General features: G+C 44.0%; 1 protein-coding gene across 1 annotated transcript; it reads right to left on the bottom strand.

Moving 5' to 3' along the window:
* Positions 1-1,013: 1,013 nt before the first annotated feature.
* On the bottom strand, positions 1,014-21,380 carry LOC311140116 (tumor necrosis factor receptor superfamily member 11B-like). Its single transcript, XM_084175053.1, has 6 exons — positions 21,311-21,380; positions 9,914-10,283; positions 6,371-6,586; positions 3,864-4,088; positions 2,614-2,825; positions 1,014-2,301 (listed from the first exon to the last, which is right to left on the bottom strand). The coding sequence occupies exons 1-6, from the start codon at positions 21,356-21,358 to the stop codon at positions 2,122-2,124; spliced, it is 1,251 nt and encodes a 416-aa protein (XP_084031179.1). The 5' UTR covers positions 21,359-21,380; the 3' UTR covers positions 1,014-2,121.
* Between the last annotated feature and the right edge of the window lie 660 nt (positions 21,381-22,040).

Here is a 22,040-nt window from a genome sequence, read left to right on the forward strand (position 1 = left end):
ATAAACTTCCATGAGAGACAGGATGACACAGTGAATAACCTTCCATGAGAGACTGGATGACACAGTGAATAAACTTCCAGGAGAGACTGGATGACACAGTGAATAACCTTCCAGGAGAGAGAGGATGACACAGTGAATAACCTTCCATGAGAGACAGGATGACACAGTGAATAACCCTCCAGGAGACAGGATGACACAGTGAATAACCTTCCAGGAGACAGGATGACACAGTGAATAACCTTCCAGGAGACAGGATGACACAGTGAATAACCTTCCAGGAGAGACAGGATGACACAGTGAATAACCTTCCAGGAGAGACAGGATGACACAGTGAATAACCTTCCAGGAGACAGGATGACACAGTGAATAACCTTCCAGGAGACAGGATGACACAGTGAATAACCTTCCAGGAGACAGGATGACACAGTGAATAACCTTCCAGGAGAGACAGGATGACACAGTGAATAACTGTCACATACTCATTTTACAGGTGAGTAAAGATGTGAACATGTCAGCTGTACACTGAATCTTCACATTCCATGATATTTCCAAGCGATGAATACCATGTCCTTATTGAGTCAGTATACCGAGTAAGCTATTTTGTGCTTCTTAATAAGCAAATTGTTACGAGACTGAAATGCCCGTAACAAGACTGAGTCATGCTTCTTAATAAGCGAATTGTTACGAGACTGAAATGCCCATAACAAGACTGAGTCATGCTTCTTAATAAGCAAATTGTTACGAGACTGAAATGCCCATAACAAGACTGAGTCATGCTTCTTAATAAGCGAATTGTTACGAGACTGAAATGGCCATAACAAGACTGAGTCATGCTTCTTAATAAGCGAATTGTTACGAGACTGAAATGCCCGTAACAAGACTGAGTCAATAGGAGGAGGGGTCTGTTTCAGGAACAATGGACCTTCTGTCAGGCTCAGGTTACTGCAGGACAGTAATGTCACTGGGACTCTACATCCACACAAATGTGAGGGGAAATCAAAATACAACACTTATCATTTTAAAAGTCATACAACAATTTTATCAAATGGATTTTAAATCAGATCATTCGACATAATGTTCACAAATATTAGGACTTGAAAAAGGGCCGGTCAAACCAAAAATCTAAAATAAAGATCCATACCTTTTTTATACAAAAATGATTTACAAAAAATCCCTTTGGCTTCAGACAAACAACATTGTAACTTCAAACCTGCAGCATTCAGAATCCAGTTTGGTAATATAGAGATAAAAAAACTACAAACTTTTACAAAACAAATCTGGTAAGAAAAATTACATTTAAATAAAACAAATCGCACTCCTTTGTACATTCATAAAAGCTGACAATGTTTGAACTGTTTTGACAGTTTCAATAGAGCTTTGCATGTCAGCAGTCCACACAGAACAGCAGGGGGGCGTCCCAAATAGCACCCTATTCCCTAAATAGTGCACTACTACCCAATGGGCCCTGGTCAAAAGTAGTGCACTAAATAAGTAGTAGTGTGCCATTTGTAACGCACACACACGAGGAAACATTTCATTATGAAATAAATCTCCTCTTTTTAAAACAGTGAAAAAGCAAGACGACCCTCTCCCTACCCCCCCCCCCCTTCTACCTCTCCTTACAAATAGTGGACTTATACACAACTTTTAAATAGTTTTCTCTTTTTTCGCCAGGGTTGGGATCAATTCCATTTTAAATTCAGTCAATTCAGCGAGTTAATTCAAATTCAATTCACGAACTGAAAATAAAATCCTAATGAATTGAATTTCAACTAAATTGACCGCAACCCTGCTTTTCAAACAGTTAGGACTAATCATCATTTCCACTTAAATTGAATTTTCACTTAGTCATGCATTGATATCAACGGGAGACCAGGTGAAAATTCAACGTAAGTGGACGTTAGGATCCACCCCATCAGACCTGGGTTGCAAATACTTTAAACATTAAATTTAAATCCTTTATCTGACCCTGTTTGAGTTTGCCTGGATTAATAAACCAATAGAAATGTCTCAAAACGTCAAACCCTGCCCATCTTGCACTCCAGGCAGACTCAAACAAATGCTAGATTTTTCAAGTGTTTGAATCCCAGATCAGCGTCCCTTAGCCCCGTCCCACTCTTCCTATTGGTTGTAGGGTTCGGTCTTGAAGCAGGTCCCGTCCTCGATCATGTTGAGGAACATCTTCTCGTACATCTTGTGTACGGAGGAGGTGGAGATGATCCGGTTGATCTTCTTGATGCTCCTGAGGAGCGGGCGTGGTGCCCCCTGCTGCCGGAGCCTGCTCAGGCTGTGGGCCAGACCCTTTAATTGATTGATTAATTGATTGATTAGGTTCATTTAAATACAAAATACAGACAGTAGTTGTTTTAACTATCAAGGAGAACACAAAGTTATCAAGTCAATTACTTATTTCCATTGTGTTCCTTTCGTCAAAACTAAGGCAATCGGAAATGGGAAACCCAGCACACTTCTACTTGGAGATTCCTATCTAGTTGTTGGTGCGTAGAACAGAAAATAATCCATGAAGAAAAGGAATATGAGGAATGTTCACACTCAGTATTTGGCTAGATGAAGGCAGGCATGTTAATGTGCATGGTGGTGGCGGAGCAATACCTTGTTGATGTCTAGGTCCTTGTTCTGGTTCTTCCAAAGGTGTAGGAGCTGCAGGAGGTACTGCTGGGAGCGGCATGAGGAGACCACGGCCCTGACGTCCTCCTCGTCAGCCCGGACCCCTGGGAGACTGTCCATCACCGTCAGGAGGTCACCCATGGTCAGGTTCTTCAAACCCGCACATCTGGACACCTTCCGCTCACAGTTGTTCACACCTGAGATAACAGGGTAGAGGAGGAAGTCAGGTTAAAACTGATACTACTGTTAGACACCTGGACACCTTCCGCTCACAGTAGAGGGAAACGGTAATGGAGAAATATTAGCAATGAAACGACTCTTAGCCACCTGGACTATAGGGCTGGCACAACTACCGTATAACCGTGGAACCGACGGTTATGGATGAAGACCATCATGAAAATAAAATAACCCTCAAATAATGTTTTATTGTTTTGTGGAACGAACAGCTGACTAAAGCCGGGATGGCTGGGCATTCGTGCGGTTGAGTCAGTTTCTGCTCTATCATGGACTCTACAACTTGATGAAACTTTGCTGCTCCTTGCTGAAACAAGCAAGGTGTTGTAGCAGATGAGTCTTTGGTTGCCTAGGCAACACCCCCCCCCCCTCCCTGCAGCGGCAGCACATGCAGTCAGGAGCAGAGGAGAACGTTTTCATTTTCTTTGTTGTTGTTGCTATTCCAACGGTTACTACGGTGACTACAGTCAGCCTTAACCTGGACACCTTCCGCTCACAGTGGTTCACTGGATAGTAGGTATAATGAGCTCAGGACATAACAGGACCCTCTCACTGGATAATAGGTATGATGAGCTCAGGACGTAACAGGACCCTCTCACTGGATAATAGGTATGATGAGCTCAGGACATAACAGGACCCTCCCACTGGATAGCAGGTATAATGAGCTCAGGACATAACAGGACCCTCCCACTGGATAGCAGGTATAATGAGCTCAGGACATAACAGGACCCTCCCACTGGATAGCAGGTATAATGAGCTCAGGACATAACAGGACCCTCCCACTGGATAGTAGGTATAATGAGCTCAGGACATAACAGGACCCTCCCACTGGATAGCAGGTATAATGAGCTCAGGACATAACAGGACCCTCCCACTGGATAGCAGGTATAATGAGCTCAGGACATAACAGGACCCTCCCACTGGATAAACGTCTTCAGGACGTAACAGGAAGTCATTTGCAGCAGCCAGTAGCAGAGCTCTACTAAACGGATCCTACTGACCTTGAATGACGCCGTAGAGTTTAACCTGATCTTTGTTCTGTTCTCTCCAGAGTCTCAACAGGAGTAGTATCTGCTGCTGGGGGGAGCAGACCTTTTTCAGCCTCTCCAGACTCTTCCTGTCAACCCTCTTCCCAGGCAGGCTCTCCAGGAGACGCTCCAGTGGGACGGAGGACAGACGGAGGGACGCCAGAGACTGGAAGATGGCCTCCTCACACAGCGACACGTCTGAGACAGAGAGGGAGAAAGAGGACACTGACGTTACATCCTGGTACTTACGTACTTGTTTTCTTTATGATACATTGAGATCTTGATTGATCCTGTGTGAAGAGCCAGATGTGTTAGGTTTGCTCTATTGGGACCATAATGGTATCTTATTCCAGAAACAGACTTTCTGTGTCAGGTTATACCAAATAAACATTTGTTAATTCTATTGAACAGATGACGAGCAGGAGATGGACCTCAGCATCCCCCCTGATACGGCTCACTGCGATACGTCACACAGCAGACCTGGTGTGATGGAACACAGGTGTTCTGTGTGTGTGTGTGCATCGTTCCGGTTCTAGAATGAGAACTCAGTACTGTGTTTGGTCTCCTGGGAGACTCATCAGGCTCACTCTGACGTGGTGTGGTTATGTGGTGTGTGTGTGTGTGTGTGTGTGTGTGTGTGTGTGTGTGTGTGTGTGTGTGTGTGTGTGTAATGGAGGGTGTCCAGTCATTACCAGACCAGATAATGAAAACATCACGTCCTCTCACTTCTTTGTTCCATCCCAGCTGCGACACACTCATTTCCCTCACAGCCTCTCCTCCTTCCTCCTTATTTAGTTTTGACTTCATTCCTAAGTCTGTAGTTGACTCCCAAATGGCACCCCTTTCCCTTTATAGTGCGCTACTGTTGACCAGGACCCATAGGGATCTGGTCAAAAATAGTGCACTATATAGGAAATAGGGTGCCATTTGGGATGCAAATCTGACTTTCAGCATTTTCTCAAAATCTAATCTAACTGAACATTGGCTTGGATTTGAATCCAGCATTGGCAAAGACATTTTCCCCTCAATTTGACATTTGTACTTCAAACTATTTTCTAATTCATTGCAAACAATCTGTGGTGTCACCATAGAAATAGAATGACTGAATCATTGTAATTGTATGGGTGTCGTATCCCACTAAAACAAATTCTGAATGAATTGTTAAGGAGAGCATCACTCCCCTGGGAAAGTAACAGTTCTGGGAGTTCTACCCTGATAGTTGTTAGTCATGCTATAGGAACTCAGTTTAATGTGAAGAGTTCATCCTCGTGGAAGTCAACCTCCCCCCTGATACGGCTCACTGCGATACGTCACACAGCAGACCTGGTGTGATGGAACACAGGTGTTCTGTGTGTGTGGGCATCGTTCCGGTTCTAGAATGAGAACTCAGTACTGTGTTTGGTCTCCTGGGAGACTCATCAGACTCACTCTGATGGGTTGTGGTTATGTGGTGTGTGTGTGTGTGTGTGTGTGTGTGTGTGTTCTCAGCAGCATTCTTCATGGTTTCAGTCTGAGTAAGACCATAAACCAGGGTTCTCCAACGGGCGGCCTGCGGGCCCAGGTTTTTTAAAATTATTGGCCCCTCAAGTTTTCTGAGCAAATAAACAAAAAACTATTAATTGTTGGACATAAAATACTGTAAAAACACCAGGAAATCAGCACCAAGTGATTTTAATTTTGGAAATCTGTTCCCAAGTATTCCCACGCATAATATAGAGACACGTGATCGTATACAAATGTAAGCAAGGTTTGAAATGATTATGTATTAGTGAAATATTATATCTGTTTGGGCTTCTTGCGGTCAATTTGCAGTCTACAAATTATCTGTAATTATAATAATTCCGGCCCCACGACCATCCGCTCAAGAAGAAAACGGCCCGTGGCTGAATCTAGTTGATGATGCCTGCCCTAAACCCATGTCCCCATGTCTCCTCTTTGACTGACTCAGTTTCCTCTCTGGTGCAAGCTTCCAAGGTCCAGGATATAACAGTCACACACACTAATCATTACATCATGGCTCTTGCTGGATTTACAGGAGTTAGCGGGATGACGTCAACCTGTTGCTCAGGTGAAATGCTGTAGGCAGCTGAGACAAACTGGGTTTGAACATTTGTTGCCTGCTGCCGCAAGAGTTTATCCGCTGAGATTAAGCCTAGGTATTTTTTTTGGGGGGGGGAGCTAAAACAAGTCGTCTAGCCTCAGGCAAAGTTACTCATGAACCTCTTTAGTCAGTGTGAAGCTGAGCCGGGTTGTCGTGCAGTGCTGTAGATTAGGATTATTCACTCCTTTTTAATAAACATTACATGGTGTGTGTGTTGTGGCTCAGTTGGTAGAGCATGACGCTCACAACGCCAAGGGTAGTGGGTTTGATTCCCACTGGGGCCACCCACACAAAAACATTTTAAGTATGCGTGCATGACTGTAAGGCGCTTTGGATAAGAGCGTCTGGCATGTATCACCATTATCCTGTATGTTCTCACCAGTGTGACACTGCGTGTGGTGATGGGAGCACTCCAGGACAGATCCTTTAGCCTCGTTCTCACACAGTGTGTCCTGGGTGGTGGTCCCCGGTCGGAGGGTCTTCAAGCCCAGCTCAGAGCAGTTCCTGTGGGACACACACGGCTCGCTGGCAGACACCCGGCTGGAGAACAGGCCCTGCGAACACGCCTCACACACTGTGTCAACCTCTGGTGTACCTAGGAGGAGAAACACAAAACAAACAAACAAACAAACAAACTGCAATTTACGAACCAAGATCATTCTTACAGGTGTGTCATTCTTACATGTTATACATTTCCAATCTGTCAAGTCACAAGTTGTGGTACGTGGTGCTGGTCATAAAGCAGCTGAGTTTTGTGAGTGGAAGTGTGGAGTTTCTGTAGCATTGTTTAGAGCGGCGTAAACTACAGCTCTCCTAATAGAATGGGTGTCAACGGTCTCTACCACATCCTGTTTCAGAACAGAGATGAAGTGAGAGTCAGAGAGAGTGTAAAGGTCCTTCGTGCATCCAGTATGATGACCTTGGACTTGGTTCCCCACCACCCACAGAGATGACAAGGCATATGACAAGGCATATTTGTGTGAGAAAATATAACAAAGATGACAAAGCATATATGACAAGGAATATTTGTGTGAGAAAAGATAACAAGATGACAAAGCATATGACAAGGCATATTTGTGTAAGAACATTAACTCACAGGTCTATATGAAAATTACAAGTGACAAGCAGAGCATCTTCATTAGGTCATGGATCATCAGGTTGACAAGCCATACAGTGCATTCGGAAAGTATTCAGAGCCCTTGACTTTTTCCACATTTTGTTACGTTACAGCCTTCAACCCTTCCAGTTGAACCAGTATCATACTGTATTCCTGGAGCCCTTCCAGTTGAACCAGTATCATACTTTATTCCTGGAGCCCTTCCAGTTGAACCAGTATCATACTGTATTCCTGGAGCCCTTCCAGTTGAACCAGATCATACTGTATTCCTGGAGCCCTTCCAGTTGAACCAGAATCCAATTCCAATGGTTTCACAAAAAGAAGGGCACCTATTGGTAGATGGGTAAAAACTGGAATATATACTGAGATCATGTGACAGATCATGTGACACTTAGATTGCACACAGGTGGACTTTATTTAACTAATTATGTGACTTCTGAAGGTAATTGGTTGCACCAGATCTTATTTAGGGGCTTCATAGCAAAGGTGGTGAATACATATGCACACACCACTTTTCCGTTATTTATCTTTTAGAATTCTTAGAAAATATTTTTTCACTTGACCAATTTGGACTATTTTGTGTATGTCCATTACATGAAATAAAAATAAAAATCCATTTAAATTACAGGTTGTAATGCAAAACAATTGGAAAAATGCCAAGGGGGATGAATTCTTTTGCAAGGCACTGTAAATAACAGACTGAAATAAAAGAAGCCTTTACAGAATAAAAAAATATTCCAAAACATGCAGCCTGTTCGCATTTATGCTCGTCATCGGCATAATATGCTCGTCATCGACCTGGATAGACCTGGACCAACCACTGACTGGATAGGCCTGGACCGACCACTGACTGGATAGACCTGGACCGACCACTGACTGGATAGACCTGGACCGACCACTGACTGGATAGACCTGGACCGACCACTGACTGGATAGACCTGGACCGACCACTGACTGGATAGACCTGGACCGATCACTGACTGGATAGGCCTGGACCGACCACTGACTGGATAGACCTGGACCGACCACTGACTGGATAGACCTGGACCGACCACTGACTGGATAGACCTGGACCGACCACTGACTGGATAGACCTGGACCGATCACTGACTGGATAGGCCTGGACCGACCACTGACTGGATAGACCTGGACCGACCACTGACTGGATAGACCTGGACCGACCACTGACTGGATAGACCTGGACCGACCACTGACTGGATAGACCTGGACCGACCACTGACTGGATAGACCTGGACCGACCACTGACTGGATAGACCTGGACCGACCACTGACTGGATAGACCTGGACCGACCACTGACTGGATAGACCTGGACCGACCACTGACTCTTTACTCATCATTTCACTCTGCTGTATAATGAACCAGACTTTGTAGAAGCTGCAGAGAAGAACTCAAGCTAAAAAGAGTCCTCCTAACTGTCTGACACAGAGACAGAGAGGAAAGATGGAGCTGAACCAGTCTAACACAGAGACAGAGAGGAAAGATGGAGCTGAACCAGTCTAACTGTCTGACACAGAGACAGAGAGGAAAGATGGAGCTGAACCAGTCTAACACAGAGACAGAGAGGAAAGATGGAGCTGAACCAGTCTAACTGTCTGATACAGAGACAGAGAGGAAAGATGGAGCTGAACCAGTCTAACACAGAGACAGAGAGGAAAGATGGAGCTGAACCAGTCTAACTGTCTGACACAGAGACAGAGAGGAAATATGGAGCTGAACCAGTCTAACACAGAGACAGAGAGGAAAGATGGAGCTGAACCAGTCTAACTGTCTGACACAGAGACAGAGAGGAAATATGGAGCTGAACCAGTCTAACTGTCTGATACAGAGACAGAGAGGAAAGATGGAGCTGAACCAGTCTAACTGTCTAACACAGAGACAGAGAGGAAAGATGGAGCTGAACCAGTCTGTCTCCAATAGAATTCATCATCTCTCACAGAGACGTTCAACAGACTATTGCTAGTAAAACTCTGGCCAGAAACAATTCCCTCCTCTTTCCTTCACCTCTCCCCTCTCCTCATCTGGCCTGGAATACATCTGAATCACAAACCAGGACTGAAGGCTGAGGAACGTTATGACTAAAAACAGGGGAAGGAGGCCAGTGAGAACGAAGTACAAATGACAAAGACGTAGTTCAGTGTCTGGCGTGATCTCGATCCTGCTTAGCTTTGGTAGTGTCCCAAATGGCACCCTATTCCCTATACAGTGCACTACTTTTGACCATAGGGCTCTGGTCAAATGTAGTGTACTATATAGGGAATAGGGTGCCATTTGGGACACAACTTCTGAGTGATCCGACAAGAGAGAAGAGATCCTGGTGATGATAACTGCCAGGCAGTAGAGTTATTCTGTCTGATGACTAGGCCTGCCACTCACAGCTCTGTCTCTGTCTGGCCCTCTGCCAACACACTGATTACTACCAGTTGGCTCTCATAGAGAACGGAACAGGTCAGGACCATACCCCAGTGGATTCTGGGTGATGTAGAGTACAGTACTGTTATATTATAGACTGATTAGACCTACCACAGGCTGAGTAAACACTTCCCCCTCTGAGGACATGGGCTGACTAGGAATAACATTTCCAAACCATTATGTATGAGTATATAACTGGAAGTAATAATCAAAAGAGAGGGAGGATCTTCAGCCAAGTTAAATAAACCAACAGTAGTTAAATAATGAAAAAGAGACTCCAGCACCATAGCTTCATTTGCATCTCAAAACATCATTTCAGTCAATCAATTAATTAATTTAATTTGTTAATTTGTAATTACACATATATCACCTACCTAGAGCCGAAACGCCGTAGCCAGGTTGACAGGGGGTGTGTTTGATGCAGAACTCCACCACCAGGTGGTAGCCTGGTACACACTCACACAGCTGGTCGTGGGTGCTGTTACACTCCTGCCTCACCAGCTGCCTCTCCTTGCAGACCGTCGTGCAGTACTGGCAGCTGTCGCCCCAGTGCCAGTGTTCTGAGAAGGAGCGGTCGGGGCACGGCGAGCAGGCGGTGGGGGTGTCGGCGGTACAGTGGGTCAGGACGGCCGTGCCGGGCGGACACTGGTCACACAGAAGGAGTTCAGAGGTCAAGGGGTCGTGGTGCTGGTACTTGGGCGGTGGGACCTCGTGGAACGCCCAGGAGAAGGAAATGGTGAAGAGCTGTGGAGAAATAGAGAGAGAGAGAGAGAGAGAGAGAGAAAGAGAGAGAGAGAGAGAGAGAGAGAGAGAGAGAGAGAGAGAGAGAGAGAGGAGAGAGAGGAGAGAAAGAGAGAGAGAAAGAGAAAGAGAGAGAGAGAGATAGAGAGAGAAAGAGAGAGAGAGAGAGAGACAGAAAGGGCGAGAGAACAGAGAGGAGAAACCCCAGATTAGACAGAGCGGATGTTTACAGCCTAGCTGATGCCAGAGACACTAAGCATTCAGGCTTTTCTTGTTGTGATTGACCGGGTGTAACCCAAGCCTCTAGTGATCGACTGAGTGACTGAGTGTTACATGAAGCCAGAAACCAGGCAGAACTAAATAGAAGCTTGTCTGTGATCGACAGTGTCAAGCAGCAGTAAGCAAGGCAGCAGCCTTCACCGCTGTGGCCCAGATGTCAATTCTCCCTCCGTGGACTTCCCCCTACCCCACTGCCATGAAAAACACTGTGTCCAGTCAGCAATGTCCCTCTGCATCTCCTGCAGCACTGTATAAGCCTTGGCCTGGGGTGACCTATACTGGCCATGGGGTGACCTATACTGGCCATGGGTGACCTATACTGGCCATGGGTGACCTATACTGGCCTGGGGTGACCTATACTGGCCTGGGGTGACCTATACTGGCCTGGGGTGACCTATACTGGCCATGGGTGACCTATACTGGCCATGGGTGACCTATACTGGCCTGGGGTGCTATACTGGCCTGAGGTGGCCTGGGGTGACCTAAACTGGCCTGGCCAGGGGTGACCTATACTGGCCTGGGGTGGCCTATACTGGCCTGGGGTGACCTATACTGGCCATGGGTGACCTATACTGGCCTGGGGTGCTATACTGGCCTGTGGTGGCCTGGGGTCATCTATACTGGCCTGAGGTGGCCTGGGGTGACCTAAACTGGCCTGGCCAGGGGTGACCTATACTGGCCTGGGGTGGCCTATACTGGCCTGGGGTGACCTTTACTTTGCCTGGGGTGACCTATACTGTCCTGGCCTGGGGTGACCTATACTGGCCTGGCCTGGGGTGACCTATACTGTCCTGGCCTGGGGTGACCTATACTGGCCTGGCCTGGGGTGACCTATACTGGCCTGGCCTGGGGTGACCTATACTGGCCTGGCCTGGGGTGACCTATACTGGCCTGGCCTGGGGTGACCTATACTGGCCTGGCCTGGGGTGACCTACAGTGGGGAAAAAAAGTATTTAGTCAGCCACCAATTGTGCAAGTTCTCCCACTTAAAAAGATGAGAGAGGCCTGTAATTTTCATCATAGGTACACGTCAACTATGACAGACAAAATGAGAAAAATAAATCCAGAAAATCACATTGTAGGATTTTTAATGAATTTATTTGCAAATTATGGTGGAAAATAAGTATTTGGTCAATATCAAAAGTTTCTCAATACTTTGTTATATACCCTTTGTTGGCAATGACACAGGTCAAACGTTTTCTGTAAGTCTTCACAAGGTTTTCACACACTGTTGCTGGTATTTTGGCACATTCCTCCATGCAGATCTCCTCTAGAGAAGTGATGTTTTGGGGCTGTCGCTGGGCAACACAGACTTTCAACTCCCTCCAAAGATTTTCTATGGGGTTGAGATCTGGAGACTGGCTAGGCCACTCCAGGACCTTGAAATGCTTCTTACGAAGCCACTCCTTCGTTGCCCGGGCGGTGTGTTTGGGATCATTGTCATGCTGAAAGACCCAGCCATGTTTCATCTTCAATGCCCTTGCTGATGGAAGGAGGTTTTCACTCAAAATCTCACGATACTTGGCCCCATTCATTCTTTCCTTTACACGGATCAGTCGTCCTGGTCCCTTTGCAGAAAAACAGCCCCAAAGCATGATGTTTCCACTCCCATGCTTCACAGTAGGTATGGTGTTCTTTGGATGCAACTCAGCATTCTTTGTCCTCCAAACACGATGAGTTGAGTTTTTACCAAAAAGTTATATTTTGGTTTCATCTGACCATATGACATTCTCCCAATCCTCTTCTGGATCATCCAAATGCACTCTAGCAAACTTCAGACGGGCCTGGACATGTACTGGCTTAAGCAGGGGGACACGTCTGGCACTGCAGGATTTGAGTCCCTGGCGGCGTAGTGTGTTACTGATGGTAGGCTTTGTTACTTTGGTCCCAGCTCTCTGCAGGTCATTCACTAGGTCCCCCCGTGTGGTTCTGGGATTTTTGTTCACCGTTCTTGTGATCATTTTGACCCCACGGGGTGAGATCTTGCGTGGAGCCCCAGATCGAGGGAGATTATCAGTGGTCTTGTATGTCTTCCATTTCCTAATAATTGCTCCCACAGTTGATTTCTTCAAACCAAGCTGCTTACCTATTGCAGATTCAGTCTTCCCAGCCTGGTGCAGGTCTACTATTTTGTTGCTGGTGTCCTTTGACAGCTCTTTGGTCTTGGCCATAGTGGAGTTTGGAGTGTGACTGTTTGAGGTTGTGGACAGGTGTCTTTTATACTGATAACAAGTTCAAACAGGTGCCATTAATACAGGTAACGAGTGGAGGACAGAGGAGCCTCTTAAAGAAGAAGTTACAGGTCTGTGAGAGCAAGAAATCTTGCTTGTTTGTAGGTGACCAAATACTTATTTTCCACCATAATTTGCTAATAAATTCATAAAAAATCCTACAATGTGATTTTCTAGATTATTTTTTTCAATTTGTCTGTCATAGTTGACGTGTACCTATGATGAAAATTACAGGCCTCTCTCATCTTTTTAAGTGGGAGAACTTGCGCAATTGGTGGCTGACTAAATACTTTTTTCCCCCACTGTATACTGTCCTGGCCTGGGGTGACCTATACTGGCTGCAGGCCAAATAAACATAGGAAGGAAAAAGTAGGGAGGAGCCTAATTTACCAAGCCAATTTTCTTTTACTCCTGGGGAATGCCCCTGTGCATTCTGTACATGGAAGTTCTGGAATAAAATACGTTGTTGAACTTTTAACCTTTCACCATTCAGTTGGAAGTCACCATTCAGTTGGAAGTCACCATTCAATGACATTCTGCCTCAGCGCTCTAGACCCAAAATTACACGCTGCTCTGTCGCCCACAATTACAATGTTCTGATCATCTGAAGGGAAGTCACATAGGATGACTCCTGTGGCCGCTCGCCAGCTGAGAGGGAACGTACATCCCCTCAATCAGACAGACTGAGAGGGAACGTACATCCCCTCAATCAGACAAGAGGCTGCGTCCCAAATATATCCCTATTCCCTTCATCGTGCACTACGTTTGACCAGGGCCCATAGGACTCTATAGGGAATAGGGTGCCATTTGGGACGCATTAAGAGTTTGCTAGTGTATTACACAGTAGTCAGTCAAGGAGATGTTATTCAGCTCGTCAGTGTCCAAACCCGCTGAATGACACGAGCGTTGAAATCAGGGTTGGAGCGTGATTTAAAAATCGAAATATTACTTCCTCTAACTAACTCAGGGCATGGAGTGTGATTTCAAGTCAAAATATTACTTCCTCTAACTAAATTGCTGTAGCCTAAATCGCTTTCCATATTCAACCTAAACCACCATCTACCCCGGAGGTATGACAGACAGTCATTTCGATGTGTATAATTTCCTGCTTTAAGCAGTGAGGAGGAACACACCCAGCAGCTGACTGAGAGGAACGCACTGGAAGACCTAGGCAGCGTCCCAAATGGCACCCTATTCCCTATATAGTGCAGTAGGGCTCTGGTCAAAAGTAGTGCACTACATAGGGAATAGGGTGCCATTTGAGATGTACGCCTAGGTTATGTCCTAATTATCTCTCCTTCCTCCTAAATTGTGCACTTGTTCACTTCCCTTAAAGCCCCAATGCAGTCTTTTTAATGTTATTTTTTTAAAATCATCACTGTATGTCTAATAAATCACTGTGTTTGTTTATTTCATGTAAATAACTCAAACTATATTTTTGATCATTTATTTCCCTGAGCATCCTTTTGCCATTGAAATGCGCAGTCCGATCGTGTGGGCGTCGATACACATTTTTATTTGTTTCCTTACACGGCCCTGATTGGCGGATAGGATCGTCTAGACTCGAGCAGGGGTCTCCAACTGGTCGATCCCCAGCTACCAGTAGCACGCAGCCCACCGATGAGTGGCTCCCCAAACAATTCTGAAAGTACATGCAATTATGACATGTTCCAACGCAAACTGTCATAAACAAACCTCACAAGTATCAGACACCGCGAGCTCCCAGCTACTATCTAATCAACGCAACATTGACATTATCCCACCCCTGGTTAGCCACTATTGGCTTAAAAAGCCCAAACTAAAACAATACCTGCCAATTAATTTCCAGCAATATTGCCCCTGGTGTGAGCGTTTGTCTATCACTCCTCACTCCGTGTGTAGCCATTTGATGTGATAACCGTCCTGTGGGTTGACCGAAATACTTTCCCCAAAAACATTCTCAATTAAATGTTAACTGCAAAGTAGGCTTACCTGGCAGAAGTATTTAATGAGTAGATGTAATTTGTATCTATCATTTGTTATTTGCTAACTTTGCCATGAAATGAGCAGGAGCAGTACAGAACCATCGCTAGACCGGCGTGTTAGACCACACACGTTCTTCACTCGCTAGATATATGCATTTAAAGGGCCAGATGCCCCATTAAAGAGGAATTACACAAAACAATAAAAATTGTTCCAGACCTGAAGAAAAAAAAAAAATTGGTATTCTGATGCGATTTAAGCATTAACATGGACTCAGAACATCACATGTTGTTGCTCCTCTATGAACAATCGTTATTTTGAGAGTGAAAAACTAAAAAACTGAAAAAAACATCACAGATTTTATAGGGCCCCCCCCCCCCCCTTAGAGTTGTTTATTAACCATTATTTTACCAGGTCTATTGACAGAAAACATAGTGCACAACTTTCTCTTGTACACTAAGGACCCGGGGAACAGTTGCAGGGGAGAAGAGAAGAGAAGAATGAGCCTATTTGAAAGCTAAAAAAAAAAAAAAAAAAAAACTCTGTAGCTCGCGACATGTTTTTCTTTTAAAAAGTAGCTCTCATGCTAGAAAAGGTTGGAGACCCCTGGTCTAGAGCCTAACATAGGAGGACACAGGATGGATGTCAAATGTGACTGGTCATTGGACAGAATAATCACATCAGATTGTGATGTGATGCTGTGGGCCAAAAACGTCATCCCACCAGAACAGGCTGAAATTCCAGGCAACAACAACAAAAAAGCTCTTATACTAAAAAGGACAATCTCATAATTTTCACAATTTGAGAGTGTTATTTTGACCTCATAGTGTGGAAATATCATTTAAAAAACTGGAAAATCACGTTTTTGACTGCACTGCCCTTTTAACTAATTTGAAAGGAGATGACTGGTACATGAAATATGGTGCAGATTCCCACTAGCCCATCCCTGCACCGATCCAATGCTTTTAGATTTGTGGGAAGTACTGAACGAATGCACACTTCAGCAGAAAGTAGACTCACCTCCAGCCGTTCTAAGTTCGGCAAAACATGTCAAGCAACACAAGACTACGGAGGACCAAACACACATAGCGGTGCGTGCCTTTGGATAACAGGGTCGGCTAAATGGTATGTACTGCTAGGCCTGTTTCAATGGAGGATCAGAAGGCCGGAGAGCTGAGCGATAGATGGATGGAGTCAGTACTGGTGTGCAGGTGGGGATTTCAGCTCTTTAGAGGCATCAAACACACAAACAGACTGACCTCTATCTAAACTGACTGCTGTAAAATCCCTCAAAGGTTACTTCCCAAATGGCACCCTACTCTCTACATAGCGCACACTACTTTTGACCAAAGCCCTATAGGCCATGGTCAAAAGTAGCACACTATATAGGGACTAGGGTACCATTTGGGATGCGGAGAAAAGCCCCCTACTAGTGGGAGGCCTGGCATCAAACAGCTCCTCTCTGTGAAATCATAAAACGATCAACGGCCCCAGCTATGAGCAGATGAGACGGTCAGCTAGCCATAATAACACACCCAAGCCATGAGACATTACAACTTAATAAGCCTGTGTTGTACATAATGACACAACTGACATGCTCAACTCTTACAATAAATATTTGGGTTAATAAACCCACCCAGTAACTTTTAGAAACATGTAACAGTACACACAGGTAGCCAAGTATTAAAGCAAAACAGTAGCCGCCATAGCAGAGCGTCATACCGTACGTTTAACAATGGGAGGGTATGGCATTTATCTCCTCATCATTTAGCCGCAGGTTTTGTTTCACTGCCTCTGCCTCTGATTTCTGCAGCGTTCCATCTAACCGTTTATGAGTGGGAGGCTGTAGCAGGAGTTTGGCACGGTCATGTGGGTTAATGATTAACGAAAGATAATATAAACATTTCCGGCAAAACTGTGTCTGATATATATATACAGTACCAGTCAAAAGTTTGGACACACCTACTCATTCCAGGGTTTTTCTTTATTTTTACTATTTATTACACTCTGCGGTCCGACTCATCCCAAACCATCTCAGTTGGGTTGAGGTCGGGGGATTGTGGAGGCCAAGTCATCTGATGCAGCACTCCATCACTCTCCTTCTTGGTAAAATAGTCCTTACACAGCCTGGAGGTGTGTTGGGTCATTGTCCTGTTGAAAAACATATGATAGTCCCACTAAGCCCAAACCAGATGAGATGGCGTATCACTGCAGAATGCTGTGGTAGCCATGCTGGTTAAGTGTGCCTTGAAGTCTAAATAAATCACGGACAGTGTCACCAGCAAAGCACCCCCACACCATAACACCACCTCCTCCATGCTTTACGGTGGGAACCACACATGCAGAGTTCATCCGTTCACCCACACCACGTCTCACAAAGACACGGCGGTTGGATCCAAAAATCTTCCATTTGGACTCCAGACCAAAGGACACATTTCCACCGGTCTAATGTCCATTGCTTGTATTTCTTGGCCCAAGCAAGTCTCTTCTTCTTATTGGTGTCCTTTAGTAATGGTTTCTTTGCAGCAATTCGACCATGAAGGCCTGATTCACACAGTCTCTTCTGAACAGCTGATGTTGAAATGTGTCTGTTACTTGAACTCTGTGAAGCATTTATTTTGGCTGCAATTTCTGAGGCTGGTAACTCTAATGAACTTATCCTCTGCAGCAGAGATAACTCTGGGTCTTCCATTCCTGTGGCGGTCCTCATGAGAGCCAGTTTCATCATAGAACTTCATGGTTTTTGCGACTGCACTTGAAGAAACGTTCAAAGTTCTTGAAATGTTCCATATTGACTGACCTTCATGTCTTAAAGTAATGATGGACTGTCGTTTCTCTTTGCTTATTTGAGCTTTTCTTGCCATAATATGGACTTGGTCTTTTACAAAATAGGGCTATCTTCTGTATACCCCCACTACCTTGTCCCAACACAACTAATTGGCTCAAACGCATTAAGAAGGAAAGAAATTCCACAAATTAACTTTTAAGAAGGCACACCTGTTAATTGAAATGCATTCCAGGTGACTACTTCATGAAGCTGGTTGAGAGAATGCCAGTTGTGTGCAAAGCTGTCATCAAGGCAAAGGGTGGCTATTTGAAGAATCTCAAATATAAAATATATTTGTTTGGTTACTACATGATTCCATATGTGTTATTTCATTGTTTTGAAGTCTTCACTATTATTCTACAATGTAAGAAATTGTAAAACAATAAAGAAAACCCCTTGAATGAGTAGGTTTGTCCAACATTTTGACTGGTAGTATATATATATATATATATATATATATATATATTCTGTTTATTTTTAATGATTCTTTCATTGGACATTTCTACCAATTTCCGAAACATTTTAGAGGATGTTTACACACACCACCTAACTCACCTGAGAACTACGTGAAACTCTAAATAGAAAGGTGTTCCTGTAATGATTTCCACAGTATCTGACAACAACTAGAACAGTAGAGAAAGAGGATAGAAACAATGTGTCTCAGTGTTTCCATGTTATTAGAGTAATGACTGTTATGACTGTTATGACTGTTATGACTGTTATGACTGTTGTGACTGTTGTGACTGTTGTGACTGTTGTGACTGTTGTGACTGTTATGACTGTTATGACTGTTATGACACAAACACAACACTCTACTGACTGCATCACTTCTACTGCTGATGTAAAAGAGGAAGTTACTGTAGTCACTGTACAGAAGCTTCCCTGCAGGATGAAGTGTTCCTTTCTTTAAAAAAACGTTAGGTGGTGTGTATGTGTGTGTGTGTGTGTGTGTGTGTGTTTGTCTTTGTGTAAAGCCTCAGTAATTTGACAAAAACCCAGAATTGTGTTTATTCTGCAGGGCGTTACAAGGTGACCTTTTGACGCACCTCTCTCTGTCTCTCTGTCACCTCGTGAACGGCTAATTTTGGGGAAGTTGTCTCTAACTGACACCACCGAGCGCAGACACCACCGAGCGCAGACACCACCGAGCGCAGACACCACCGAGCGCAGAGCATAAAGATAAAGGGTTCAAAGATAACAAGCCACATGTAGAACAATCCCCATTGAAGAATGGCTCCCTGCTCTGCTTACAAATTAATACCACCTGCATTCATTTACACAGGAGGCAAGTGTAGCCTATCATATCAGACACAGTGTGTATCTGTGTATCAATGATTTAAGAATAACACACACACACACACACACACACACACAGACTATATAAAGAGTTATATAATGTTATTTTCTTACAAGTTCTCTACTGGTTCCTATCTGATACAGATCTCAACAACATGGACATATGCAAACCACTTTATGAGGCCCAGATAGGAAGAAGCATGCAAAACCCCTCAAAGGAAACAACTGTGCTTTCTGTACCAAAACAGAGAGGTGAGAAGAGGTGCACTACACTACTAGCAGTGTACTAACCTAGCATTGTTATGGCACATCATCATCTCCTGAGTACTAACCTAGCATTGTTATGGCACATCATCATCTCCTCCTGAGTACTAACCTAGCATTGTTATGGCACATCATCATCTCCTGAGTACTAACCTAGCATTGTTATGGGTCATCATCATCTCCTGAGTACTAACCTAGCATTGTTATGGCACATCATCATCTCCCGAGTACTAACCTAGCATTGTTATGGGTCATCATCATCTCCTGAGTACTAACCTAGCATTGTTATGGGTCATCATCATCTCCTGAGTACTAACCTAGCATTGTTATGGCACATCATCATCATCTCCTGAGTACTAACCTAGCATTGTTATGGCACATCATCATCTCCTGAGTACTAACCTAGCATTGTTATGGCACATCATCATCTCCTGAGTACTAACCTAGCATTGTTATGGCACATCATCATCATCTCCTGAGTACTAACCTAGCATTGTTATGGGACATCATCATCATCTCCTGAGTACTAACCTAGCATTGTTATGGGACATCATCATCATCTCCTGAGTACTAACCTAGCATTGTTATGGCACATCATCATCATCTCCTGAGTACTAACCTAGCATTGTTATGGCACATCATCATCATCTCCTGAGTACTAACCTAGCATTGTTATGGGACATCATCATCTCCTGAGTACTAACCTAGCATTGTTATGGCACATCATCATCATCTCCTGAGTACTAACCTAGCATTGTTATGGCACATCATCATCTCCTGAGTACTAACCTAGCATTGTTATGGTACATCATCATCATCTCCTGAGTACTAACCTAGCATTGTTATGGGACATCATCATCATCTCCTGAGTACTAACCTAGCATTGTTATGGCACATCATCATCATCTCCTGAGTACTAACTTAGCATTGTTATGGCACATCATCATCTCCTGAGTACTAACCTAGCATTGTTATGGGACATCATCATCATCTCCTGAGTACTAACCTAGCATTGTTATGGCACATCATCATCTCCTGAGTACTAACCTAGCATTGTTATGGCACATCATCATCTCCTGAGTACTAACCTAGCATTGTTATGGGACATCATCATCTCCTGAGTACTAACCTAGCATTGTTATGGGACATCATCATCTCCTGAGTACTAACCTAGCATTGTTATGGCACATCATCATCATCTCCTGAGTACTAACCTAGCATTGTTATGGGTCATCATCATCTCCTGAGTACTAACCTAGCATTGTTATGGCACATCATCATCATCTCCTGAGTACTAACCTAGCATTGTTATGGCACATCATCATCTCCTGAGTACTAACACCCGGTTGAACCAGAAGAAAGCACTTTTAGGATCAATTCTCACAGCAGTCGCTCACTGTCTATGGAATCCTGATTCACTTAAAATTGGTCCTACAAGAAACAAAACATGACCTACATTTCAACTCCATTAGCCTATTGACTTATTAAAATAAATACTACTGCAGGACATGGTTCCTTTTTTTTTTTTTATTATTGGTTTAGGAAAATTAAACACATTATGTGTAAGGTTGGGAACCATCATTAACCAACAAGTTATGCAAATTCAGCTCGAAATAAATTCAGTCATGACACACAAAGGTAAAGAAGGAGAGTTTAAATACAATACACACCTTGTCAGAAGAGTCACGTGGTCGAGAAATATTGCTGCATGTTGGCGATTAGGCCCTATGAAGCCGAGACTATTTATAATAGTCAATGACGCATCCCTCATAATAAACATTATTGACTTAGTTTACATTCAAATACAAAATAGGAAATATTTAATAGCAATTTGATCAAAACTTTCGTCCATACAACGACTAGTTCGCTTGTTTAAAAACAATCAACGTTTGAAACTTCTCATTTCTATTAATATTAGTCTCCCCTTCACCAAAGACAAAGAGCTTCTATCATCAAAGACGCTTTAAACACAGAACAGGCTACCTACCTGTGCTGCGTTTTGTTGAAGAACAGCGCATCGCATCGAATACAACCGGCATTTATCGTTCATCCGCACACTGTTCTAATCTCACAACTCACTCGTTGGAATAATCTATTCAATCGTTAGAATAAACCCCCTCGCCAAACATAGTCCACGGAGAATATAAACAACGTGAAGGTAAGATACTCACCACATATAATTTCATTGCTGGCTGTGGTCTCATAATGTGAGCGCTCATCTCTGTCTCCTCTGTAGTAGAAATCCGTTAGGACGAGACGAGGTTGTTTCCATACTTATACTTAGGAAGTGTGCACACCCACTTTGGTGGCATTACGACTAGCGGGCTTCTTCGCTTTGCTTTCTTCCAGGATTTCTCCCTAAAATAAATGCATACGTGCTATGATTGCGTCATCACTTACGTAGACTACAGAGGCAGGTTTTTAGAACATCCACTTATGGCCTAGCACTGGAAATTAACATTAATTGTTTACAATTTGATGTATCATGCCGTTAACTCATATGAACCAATAGCCTAATAAGTTATTTTAAAAAATACTTATTAAAATAATTACATGAACAAAGCAGGGCATTGATCATTCTTGCCTAATACCTGTAATGCCTAATGTATTGGTTATTGTTGTCTCCTTCCCTGGACGGGGAAGACAAGGGATTGGTCCAGAGAGAGGCTGGGTGACGTCTGTCAAGCCCATCTTGAGAAGACAACAACCTCACAGAGGATGAACCATATCCATCAAAAATACCTAACATATTTCCTGGTATATTACAGACAGAACGTAATGGGTGGTCCTCTGTAGCTCAATTAGTAGAGCATGGCGCTTGTAACGCCAGGGTAGTGGGTTCGATCCCCGGGACCACCCATGCGTAAAAATGTATGCACACATGACTGTAAGTCGCTTTGG

Source organism: Coregonus lavaretus, assembly GCF_964263955.1.
Source record: "Coregonus lavaretus genome assembly, chromosome: 13".
NCBI classification, from domain to species: domain Eukaryota; kingdom Metazoa; phylum Chordata; class Actinopteri; order Salmoniformes; family Salmonidae; genus Coregonus; species Coregonus lavaretus.